At 47.6% G+C, this 11,813-nt stretch overlaps 1 protein-coding gene across 1 annotated transcript in view; it reads left to right on the top strand.

Moving 5' to 3' along the window:
• Window positions 1-11,813, top strand: part of LOC119440588 (chondroitin sulfate proteoglycan 4-like) — a 172,433-nt gene that overhangs the window by 121,220 nt on the left and 39,400 nt on the right. The window contains 2 exon segments of the mRNA XM_037705486.2: window positions 634-1,536; window positions 10,229-10,423. Coding sequence (XP_037561414.1) covers window positions 634-1,536; window positions 10,229-10,423 — 1,098 coding nt within the window.

Raw genomic sequence — 11,813 nt, 5'->3', positions numbered from 1 at the left:
TGCTTATACATTTTGTATTCCCACGACATTTAGGCATAACGACCCGACTAGAACACCTTAATTGTTTTAATAGTGTGCGCAGTAAACAAGAATCACGGCGCGCAGACCAAACCAGAGACTCTTATCTCGCCACCTTATCACCCCTAGCCACCTCCCACCATATATAGCTGTTGTAATTAAATTTCCATTAGCGTTGCTTGGGTGATGCCACGGTCTGCTACTAAAAAGAGTTCATCAGCCGTGAACAAAGAATTCTCGGGGGATGCCAATTAACGATAGGCTTTGTAAACGCTTACCACCAAGGTTCAAGTGAAGGTTTAGGCATGTTACCGTCTTGCAAACCAGCGCACAAACCTGCCATTTCAGTGAAAGGATAGACGCAGTCAAATCGCAGCTCCTCGCCCTCGTCTATGCGTTCTCTGTCTTTGTATTCTTAAGCGTTGGTCTGCAAGAACGTTCAAGCAAGTTTTAATTAGTCGTCATGCATGAACCACAGGGCACGGCCTGCAGAAAACGTTCCGCCGGTGCAAAATGCCTTGTCAAAAGTTCCGAAGTCCGAAAATGCCTTGTCAAAAGAACCGCCTCCTCAATGCTAATTTCTCTGTATGCCTGTCGCTTTTCTCTGACGCTCAGGTGGTGACGCTTCGCAGTGAAGCATCCGTCAACGATGGCCGTTGGCACCGACTCGGTCTCCAGTTCGGCTCATCCCACGTCGAGCTCAGCGTCGACGGCAACGTCGAATCTCTGCGGACGGGCCTGGGCCGCAACCAGTTCTTTGATCTGTCGGGTCCGCTCTTCCTGGGTGGCCTCGACGTGTCCGCGCAGTCTCGCGCCGTACTGCAGCATGGCCTGCAATCGGAGACCTCGCTTCGTGGCTGCCTGCGACACACGCGCGTCAACGACGTGCCCACCGGCCTCCCCGACGCCCTCGTCACCAGAGGTCTCAAGCCCGACTGTGTCTGGGAGTTTCCGTGCCTTCAGGACCCGTGCGAGCCGGGTGCCCGCTGCGTCCACGAGGGCACCGACGGATTCAAGTGCCTCTGCGACACCGCCGCCGCCTCCTCCAACGGTGCAGTCAGCGGTGGTCGCGTCGACTGTGTTAGGACTAACTTCACCGGTCCCTACAAGGTGTACGCGTCGTCGCTCGACCAGCTGCTCGCGTTGTCGCCACTACGTGTGGCTGAAGGCGGCAGCGACCTGGTCACCACCGAGCACATCCGTCTGCTGGTCGACCACCGTGACCTGGGTGTCAGCGACACCGGCGTGCTCTTCCACGTGATGGACGCGCCCAAGCACGGCGCCCTTGAGATCGAAGTGTGGCACCGTGGCACTCCCGACAATGTGTTCACGCTGGCCGACCTGTCGACGCACAAGGTCCGCTACACGCACGACGGCTCCGAGAACCACAGAGACTCGGCCGTCTTCGAGCTCGAGTTCCGCTCGCGCACGTTCGACCTGCCTGCCGCGCTCAAGGAGCGCAAGCGGTTCGTGCTCCACGTGCTCGTGTCGCCGGTCAACGACGCTCCCAGGGTCAAGGTGCGTGCGTTGTGTCCCGGTGGCACTTCTCTCGTTCTCTCTCGGGGTCGTTAGTGTCGGGTGCGCGTTGAATGAATGTGAGCTTGCAGAGCCCCTTAATAGCCTCCGTCTCCCACCCTTCCCGGGTGATGCTATTTTTGACGAATCTGACGCAGCCACCCATCCGCGCGCATCAAGATGGAAAGAGGTACCCTCCTCTCTGTCGAGAAAACAGGGAAGTACCGTTGTGTCGTCTATTTGACGCAAGGCGTCCCAAAGCGCTGGGGTCACGATCACTGCAAGATGAGAAACTGCAGTTTTTTGCAGTATGCATCGCGCTGTTCAGAGCTCTTTTTTTAACTAAAAACCATGTGCAGCACATCCTCTTAACTGTGTTGAAGGCATAATAACCAGTGAGTACCTTGGCTCGTTAGCATATCCGTAAGCCTTAGGACACCCGGATTTGATCAAATTAGCTGCTTTATCAAAAGGACAGGTACACGAGCTGCTAGGTTCAATTGCTTGTTAGCCGCCAATTTAAATTAAATTCTGGGGTTTTGCGTGCCAACCACGATATGATTATGAAGCACGCCGTAGTGGGTGTCTAAGGATTAATTCTGACCCTCTCGGGTGCTTTAACGTGCACTCAATGCACGGTACACAGGCATTTTTGCGTTGCGCCCGCATCGAAATACGGCCACCGCGGCCGGGATTTCATCCCTCGCCCTCGAGCTTAGCTGCCCAACGCCATAGCCATTATGCAACCACGGCGGGTAGCCGCCAATCGACAGGTGTTGTTTCAACTAAGGTACAACTAAGGTATACGTCAGTTTCAACGGGTTTCGGCATCGGCATTAAGTGAACCTTCACGCTAGATTAATTGATTGATCGATCGATCACAATCAATCAAGCACGATCAATCAAACACGATCGATCGATCGTGTCGTGAACATTTATCGCCGACCTTTCCACAACAGCGAGCTGGCGAACGTTGATAATAGAAGTAATTTACATAAATTACAGGAAGTGATTTATTGAATCAAGGTTTTATTTTCAGTGTGATGGCTCTTTGGCCATAAAAAAATTCTGGCAATGAAGCTCTGGCTATCAAATGCTATACACGATATAAAGCAAAACAACACAAGATCAACACATTACATTGCAATGCAGAGACTGAATGAGTTTTTTACACAGAATAAATTACTTGCTTGAAAGTTATATTTGAGCAATATCACCATAATTTGAAACCTTGTGCGACACGTCTATTGTCCGCTCTAGATAATTTTCGAGGCAATGTTTACATAATTGTGGCATACAATTAGTTGCTTAGCAATTGAGTTGCCAGCATACGCCTTCATTCCTTTTTATTAATTTTTTTTCGGAGCCTACGATTTTAGTTAAATGTTGCAAAACATTTCAGTGGGGGACTTAAATTAACATATTATGACCATAGCTCAGCAGGATTTCAGATTTACTTTCTTTTTGTTTCTTTTGTCTGACTCCTTATTTTGCAAATCCATTTTCCCCTTCCCCGCGCAGGGTAGCCAACCACGCAGAGAGATCCTCTGGTGAATCTCCCTGTCTTTCGTGTGCTTTCATCTCTCGCTCCCTCTCTCTCGCTCTCACCTCTACTTTTGCAGGCAATGAGCATTTACACCTATTCGATAGAAAAAAAATTGAGGTTCGACCCGCACTAAAGCCTCCTTTTTAACCAGGCGCTAAAGAGAAACGCCCAATAATATGCTTAAATTTGTAAGTTGTTTCTTTTTTCAGATTGGTCTTATATTTTAGAACGTTCTTCTTCAAGGAAAGTAATGCCTATAGCAGAAAAAAAGGAAATCTATGTTTGGCATTAGTCGAGAAATTGAGGATCACATTTCTCTGTTCGAATTTCGGACCCAATCGTCGACGCCATGCACTGACTCCAGTGTGACGTCATGAATCGCGCAGTATTTCCGCGTAGTACGTACGGCCATGTTCGCGCAGAAAAAAGTACTCAGAAACTTCAAAGATTAGTCTGCATGTGTTCGCTGTCGATACACATAGTCCTCCTGTATAGTGAAAAACAAATAACAGTGGCGAGCAAGCATGTAAAAACATATGACGTCATGAGAGCTGGTGCGGGAAGGCGGTGATTGCGTTGCCACACGCGTTCTCCTGATTTTTTTCTTTCTTTGTCTTTTTTTTTTTTTGTCTTTTTTGCCAAGCCTCTGACTCCAGTTAGCCTGATCTGCTCGGTATTCCTTCTCTAGCAAGCTGATCATTCTAGCTCAGCTTGATATTTTGTTTCAGCGTCTCTTTAAATGCAAGAAGGGAATGACTCATTTTCTTCCATCTTGCTATAACGATGGCGCTGTACTGTTCTACACTTCAACTCCCACCAACCCAGGTTGCCTCTGATAGATTTTCTGGTCTCCGTGGGGAGCATTATTCGGAGTTTCTGCTAATGCACCGCCTAAGCAATGTATCCTGGCGCTCAATAGCACAGCCGCCTATTTTTGACGCACTGTGTATTCACACACGGGGCGAAGCCCATCTACTGAGCGACGTCGCCAGGCGTAACAGGGACACTGCGATGCACGCAGAGAGCCGATCCTTCCGCTTCGTTTTCACGATCCTTTTGAAAAGGAAACGCGGAAGACCATTCACTTGGGAACAACTTCCGCGATGAGACATGTCACGCAACGGGGAGCGTAGTCGTTACACCTTTTTGCGCATGCGCATCTATATAAAGCCCTCGACGTGGGAGCTTCGAGCGGCATGACGGGTCAGGAACCGGAGGGTATGAGCCATACACGTGCGCTTGCAAGTTTCCTGCCATGTCATGCACCGCATACGTTGTGTGACGGCACGGCTGGGGAGAAGCGTAAATCTACGTTGAAATCGACGTTGGTGGGAGAATGATGGCGTATCTAGCCTTGCAAAGGCATGCCGAATATTGCTCAGCCCGAACGTCTCACTTTATCTTTTGTGGGGTAAATACGCAACAAAATTGTGCGATGTGTAACATGCATGTCACTTATCGCTAACGCTGTTGAAAGAGATGAGCAAGGCAGCGAGACGGAGGAGAGGTAGAATATTCCTTCATTCCACCAAGTCCAGTTTTATTACAGCAAACGATTGGTGACTATTAGCAAGTACAGCTCTATGTCAGCACTCGTCAGACAAATCGTTCTTTCCTAGAAAATCCAGTAGGAGACGAAACGCCTCTATTCTGAATATCCAGTATCCCTGCATGATCGCACACGGAACTGCACTACGTCTTAAGTCTTTCACTTTTCGACAAATTCTGGGCAGTCTAACACGTAACATTTCACGTCTACGCGATCGTGACAATGTAAAAACAGTGGCGATGTTGACGCTCCTATCTTGCGTCTCCAGCCGGAGTACAATGCGATGAGGAGGCTTCTGATCGACTCAGCCACTTGGTCACGCAGGGCTGGTAAGGTGGAAGATCGCAAAGATCTAGGGTGGCTCACGGTAGGTGTTCTCAAAGGTGGCCGAGTGTCTTGACATACTTTTGTCGTTGGCCTGTGTATGAGTGCTTAACGCGCAAGACTGTCAGAAAACTTCGTTTCCAGACACGCCGCATTCTTGCTGCCTTTTACTGTAGGTTGCATCAATTGCTGTGATGACTTATGATGACGTATTCTGCTGACGTAAGCCGTACTCCGTCTATTCACGCATGATGAGATGTTGGTGTTATGAGAAATTGAGATGTGTGCCACACATGTATGCTACCAGTTTTAGTGAAGTGGGCGTGAAGTATTTTGAAGCGGTGACCTAGTTATTTTAACTAGTCTCGCTGTTACTACAGCTGCGTGTTACTGTAGGAACAACACGTGTGACAGTGAGCTACTAACCATATGTTAGTAAGTTTGTATTTCTTTTGTTTTTTCTTGTTTAATGGGGGGCTAATTGACAAAGATGAACATAGAAACAGCCAGTGGAAAAGTGGGCACGTATAAAAAAATCCACCTCCGTGAACTTCTCGCCACCCAGAAGCCAAAGCCAGGAGAAACGCCTCCGCCATTGTAATGAAGATGATGTCCTCAGTAAATGACACAAATGCGCACTGCGGGGCAAAGAATCGGTTATTAGTAGCGGAAGAGAGAAGATGGATGAATACAAACAAAAATACCTATCATAATTGAAGCCATACCAACAGCGTTTACTCTTATCGCTCACTGTGAACCACCTATGCCACAAGGGCTGTACCCTCTTAAGTCTCGCGGCGCTGGACTTCCACACGACGTCCGCTCACGCTGTAGGTTTAGTACGAAAACAAAGTCAACTTAGTGTTATTTGTTAACAGAAATGTAATCGAATATTGTTGCAAGGACTGCGCTCTTCCACTAATTTGTTTGCCAAACTGGTGGCAGATGGTCACACCCTTGAGCAAAACCAATGCGGACGTATGGGCAAGAGCTTCGTGGCAAGGCGCATTCGGGCACATTCCGAACTTTCGAAAGAGGCACAAGGCACATTCGAAACAAAAGCCTCACTCCACGTGCACTTTTGTCCACTGCAAAAACAAACAACCCACAAAGACGGAATGCTTACTGTCGTGCGCAGCTTCCACGGTACGCAGCTCCGCTCGAGTGGTCCACATTTTCTATTTATGTACTCGTAACTAGCTCCGAAGACGAACTCCGAAGACATAAATGTAGGCACGAACGCGGAAAAAAGACTATGTATCTTGCTTTTCCTACTCGTTACCTAATGGCGTACACCCTGTACATTTGAGAGCACGCGCTCAGGACTACGGCAGCTGCCGCCTACTCCAACAGCCCTTTCGCACGGGAACTTAATCGCTCCTCATAAACCAAACGAGGCAGTTCTAAGCGGTCCTTCTGAGCTCGCGCACGGCTACCGTATCTGCAGAACGGCTAATGCGATAGGAACCGAGCAGCGGGAAGCAATACAACGTCTCGGGAAACACCGTTTTCTCCTTCCGCCTTTTCTTTCTTAATCCGCAAATTGAATCGGCCACAATTCAACGCTTCACTTATTCAGCTCCGAGCTAATAAAGGTACAACCATCCGCCGGGGAGTAACGTTCTTCGCACGGCGGCATTCTCCCCAATGGCTGCTTTGTGAGCGAGGAAAGGGAACACGAGGCGGGCTTCGCTGTTGCGCAACGACGAATCAGAGCTCGGGCAGTTTTGGTGGGAACGAGTGCGCCCTTCGGAATGATTCGATGCAGACAACCACTCTCCTTTTACGCCGGCGAACATACGCAATCATACGCGCACGCGCGCACGCACACGTACTACAGACAACACACGCACACACAACCACGCGTGCACTCGCACACTTTCCAGCAGCCGATTGATATGGGCGCAACCGAGCGGAAAGGGAAAGCGGCTCTCTTCATGGCCCATTGCCGAACAAAATCATTAATCGGCCCCGAGCTCGGCGAGCGACGTGGCTATTCTGATGCTCATGTTACGGACGAGGCCCAAGAAAGGGGATATTCTGCCTGATCCAAGAAATACATGTGTGAGATCGTTAAAGGCGTGTCTGAAGCTCTTATCGGGGCATCTGGTTTCGTGCACCAACATACAAATTTCAGAACATACAACATACACCAAGTTTCCGCGAACACTTTCCAAAATTTTTAAAGGATGCCTGTGGCAGATAGCACAGTTCTAGTTCATGAACTGTTATACTGAAAGAGGCGGACATTACTTGCACAAAAAATGTAAATCTATAATCGACTAATTAACAAAAAATCACCAATTAAGATTGTAACGAATTACCTTAGGGCCCATATTGCAATTCACTAATTCTAGCCGTGGAGTTCGCAAGGTGGATACATTTGGAACGAATTCTCAGGATGACACCAGTTTCGAGATACTAATTTCCTAACGTTGCGGAGAAAGGCATTGGCGTTCCAGTTACTTGTGTGCTTCAATGCATAAAAAGACGTTTTGTTTAGAAAGTAACTGGAACGCCAAAGCATTTCTCCGCAAAGTTCGGGATTTAATATATCGAAACTGGTGTCATCCTGACACTTACGCGCTCATTTATGATCGGAATGGCCAATAGCTCACTTTGTGACTTCTGTGGGTGCAGCAAAACAATAGCGCGCTTTTTTTTTTTTTTTTTGCGAGTGCCTTTGTTTCAAGCCGCAATCAGAAGTGCTCTCAGCCACGCTAGACCAAATGGACAAGTGCCCACTCCCGGAAATTAAAATTCTTGGAAACAGGATTACACTAACATCAGCTCTAGCCACTATAAAGGAATTGCTGCGTGATTTAAGACATTCCGAACTGTGTGACAAGTTGTGGCTGTGCACTGTGTCACGTAGAATGGTTTAGTTGGACGTTGTCACTGTATGATTATGTAACGCAATCGCAGACTGTATGACAGCGCCAACAAAGACAGTTCTGTATCGTGTTTTCTTCTTTTTCTCTCAGCTTTCGCACACCTTCCCCGCCACAGGGTAGCCAACCGGAGATATCCTCTGGTTAACCTCCCTGTCTTTCATTTGCCTTTATATCCATCTCTCTCTTTCTGTCTCTCTCTTTGACAAATGGCGCCAGAAATCTGCCGATAGAACAAGTGGTCAGAAACTCGCAATGCAGTCGCAGGTTGCTTCTAGACGTATACATCAATCAGCTTTCTTTTTTCTTTTTTTTTCCCAAGCAAATACTGTTTCATGAACGCTGCGTTCACAATAACTTCATATTAGCCTCCACAGCCACCTGAATTAGAATATACCATGCGAACTCGAGAGGGAGGTGTTATTTCCCGTACAAATGCATCATCTAGTGTCATCAGAGTCGAGTAAGTTCGGGGAGCAACGCCTGCTAGATAACACGAGGTCCGGTAGCTCGTAACCTCGACGCCACGCTGTGCGGACCGACAATCCATGCACTCAAAGTGAATTCCGTCCAGGGAGCAGCGATACTTGTCGCCTTCATTAAAATTTTGTCACTTCTTGCCTTGCAACGGGAAATGACGGTCCCTTGGGACTTATGAGGGGCCCCATCCGACTGATTAGGTGTGTCCCTGGTGCAAATACTGGCAATGCCACTATTGAGCAAAGCGTCGCAGAATTTCCGGCTTCTTCTTATAAGTTTCTTGGTGTTGGGCTTTACGAGGGCATTTTTATACTTTTTGGGCTAACTGCCAACAAAGTTGGAATTTATATGCTGTAATAAACAACAGTGTTTGTCTGTAAATTCGTCTTGCGCTTTGCCCCATGCTTCCCTACGGCTGCCGGTACGCTCCAAGTATCACTGCTCCTGCGTGGAAATCACGCTGCTGGAATATAACATAATGTTTTAGTATGTCCCAAGACACAACTTCACAGTTCCAATCGTACACTTAAGAGTGGTTCCCAAGAAATCGGGGTGGGACAACGTAAACGCTAACATGATTATAACGGGGTCCCGAAGTGTTTAATTTGTTTTTCAAGAACTAGGAGTGTCACAGTTGCCGACGCGATCTTGTGGGAAGGCGCTCGCAGCTTTTGACGTTGATTAGGCTATCCGAGGACCGTGGAACTCAGTGTTCAAGATCAACTTGAAGTTTATTCAATATAAATGTGTACAGAAAAATGCACTGCGTGAGGAGGTGGTGTGCATTAGTTTCACATTTCTTTCTCTTTTTTTAATGGAAATTGTAGCAGCCGGTTGACGTAACATTACATTGTTGCAGCTACTTCGTGACGTCCCGCTGTTCCTGATTTCGCTGTATTCCACAGATAAAACAACTGAAATCAGCTTGGAAGGAACAACACAAAGAATGTTGCTTGCTTACAGCCTACTTAATACAGCCTGCTTAAGTTCGTTGTTCAATATACTGATGCGTATTAACGTCCCTGTAAAATGAGCCTTAGCCATTGATTGCGTCGCTATTCAAGAAGAACCAGCAGTATTTTTTGGGTGAAACAGCGCACAATCTTTCGTGTTTGTGCGAACGTCTTTTTCCTAGTGCGCTGCTTGACCAATATCATGGGTCACCACCTAGCCCATCAGTACCTATTAGTTAACGGCATTATTTAATTCTTCCGTGATTCTTTAAAGCGACCCTAAAGAGAAAAATAAGTTAGGCTTCATTACTTACATTAACCTCATAATATACCAAAAAAAAGCCACTCTTACCATGCGATCGAGGAAGCTTGATAAGCCAGAAAGTCGCAAAAACGAAAGATAGGTGGCGCTTCCGCATCGAGGTTTCCATGTATAGTATACCTGATTAAACCAAGCAGGCTGGGTGACTATTTGTCACCGCCCCGTTTCAAAGGGGATGCCATTAAATCATCATCATCATCATCATCATCATCATCCCGCACTACCTTCTGGGACCTCATGGATATTTACAGTGACTGCTCAGGCCATGCTAGTTAACTGCGCATCTGTAAAGAGGGACGACGTTGCGTTCCAAAGGAGCCAAATACTTAGCAAGTTTCAGGAACTTCTACTGCGACATAACGGCCCAAATACTAGCAAAGGCATTGAAATCTGTCACGTCACACTGAGGTACCGGAGCTGCGGTTTCGGGCGGGAAACTCGGAAAAATGGGAGTTTGGCCTTCATTTTCTCTTACAGCAATCAACCTGTTATTGTGAAATTAACGAAAATATAATTTTAACGTATACTTTATCAGTCTAAACGGATTCAGTGTATAGCCTCAGTGTCCCTTTAACATCCGCTCGACGTTTTTTGTCTGAGCTCCGAGTATTTCGTGTGTGCCGTGTGCAGGTGTCCCCGGGCAAGCAGCTACGGCTCGCCAAAGGCACGCGCAAGGTGCTCTCTCCGGACCTGCTGCACGCGGAAGACGAGGACACGCAACCGTCACAGCTGGTCTACACGGTGCTTAGCCTCGGGGACGGCGACAAGGACGGCTTCATGGAGCACGCCGACAGGCCCGGCGAACCGCTCAGGACCTTCACACAGGTATACGGCTCGCGTCAGTTCCACGTTAGTGAAACGTTTCACTAACACACCGCATTTTTTTCCGTCATCATCGCCAGCAACACGAAGGCTTCTCCCATCGATATCCAACTACCTGTCTCGCATCATCTAACTCCATCTTGTGTCAGCATATTTCTTAATTTTTTCGCCATCCTCGACTGCTCTTCCCTTCTGATGACATGCATTCATTCTGAAACTGTCGTAGACGACCTATCTGGTATACGCGTTACATGGCCTGCCCAACTCTCTCTTCATCTTAATTTCTTCTAGCATATCGGATATCTTTGTTTGGCTCCCTAGTTACATTTCACCGTACACGTTTCTCTCTTTTTTTTTTTTACACCTTTTTCATTTATTACGCCTAATCGCCTACTATATAACGCAGCGCCGGAGCTTGTGGTGCAACAGGTTTGTTACCTCTGTGAGGGCTTTACTTTTCTCCACTCATTACACGCATAATCTGAACGGGTGGAGTACGAGAGGGCAGGAGGACGAGCCCATAATGCAACACTTACAACGGCTGCCATCCATGCCCAGCACGATGCGTCATTTTAATATTTATCTTTCAGAGTTGTGAGCCAACTCTGAACACCTTTTCCACCGCGTCTTGGCGGTGGTGCGACTGCTGTTCCTGGGGTCTTCCAATCGCACGCCTTCGGCAGTTCAGATCGCCAATAAATGAATGTGCTCAATTTTTGTGTACATAAGCATGTTTCGTGTGATTTCTGACGCCTGAACATATAAGCAACGCGCGTGTTATATCATCAAGCACACGTGTTAATCACTTGTTCATCAAGCACACGTGTTATACGTATCGTTTCTCGTGGGTTTGACGGCTAAGTTGATTTTTTTTTTTTTTTTTGGCTGCGCAGAAAAAGTGTTGTCGAGTAGCGTATCCTATGACGGTGGACAGTTACTTGAGTCTCATCTATGGCCGAAATTCGTTTCAAAATACTAATAAGCAAGTTCGACCATTCCGACCATTAATCATGATCACCTAGTGCCGGCGGTTCGGTGCAAGTCATACTGTCTCGAGCCCCTTTTGTGACAAAGTAACGCGGTAAATAGAGAGAGAGACAGAGGAACTCTAATCGCAGAAACGTGGATAGATCGGCCTAAGTGGAGTGTTCTAGCCTACTACTAGCCACGCTGAGGAAGGAAGTTGGAGGGAACAGCAGCGATAGCATGTGAAGAGGAAGGAGGGTGGTAGGGTGAAGATGGCGATGAGAGCTTCACTGTACGCTGTTTCTGCGCAACGCGCACGCGCACGCTTCACGGAATATGCATCTTCACGGGCAGTGGTCGAAGCTACTGCAGCATAGGGTTATACACTAACCCAACGCGTGCATATAGAATACTGCACTCAGTGACA

The sequence above is a fragment of the Dermacentor silvarum genome, chromosome 2 (genome assembly GCF_013339745.2).
Source record: "Dermacentor silvarum isolate Dsil-2018 chromosome 2, BIME_Dsil_1.4, whole genome shotgun sequence".
Lineage (NCBI taxonomy): Eukaryota > Metazoa > Arthropoda > Arachnida > Ixodida > Ixodidae > Dermacentor > Dermacentor silvarum.
The sequence above is the reverse complement of the archived record's forward strand: the minus strand, read 5'-3'. Positions and strand labels throughout refer to the sequence as shown.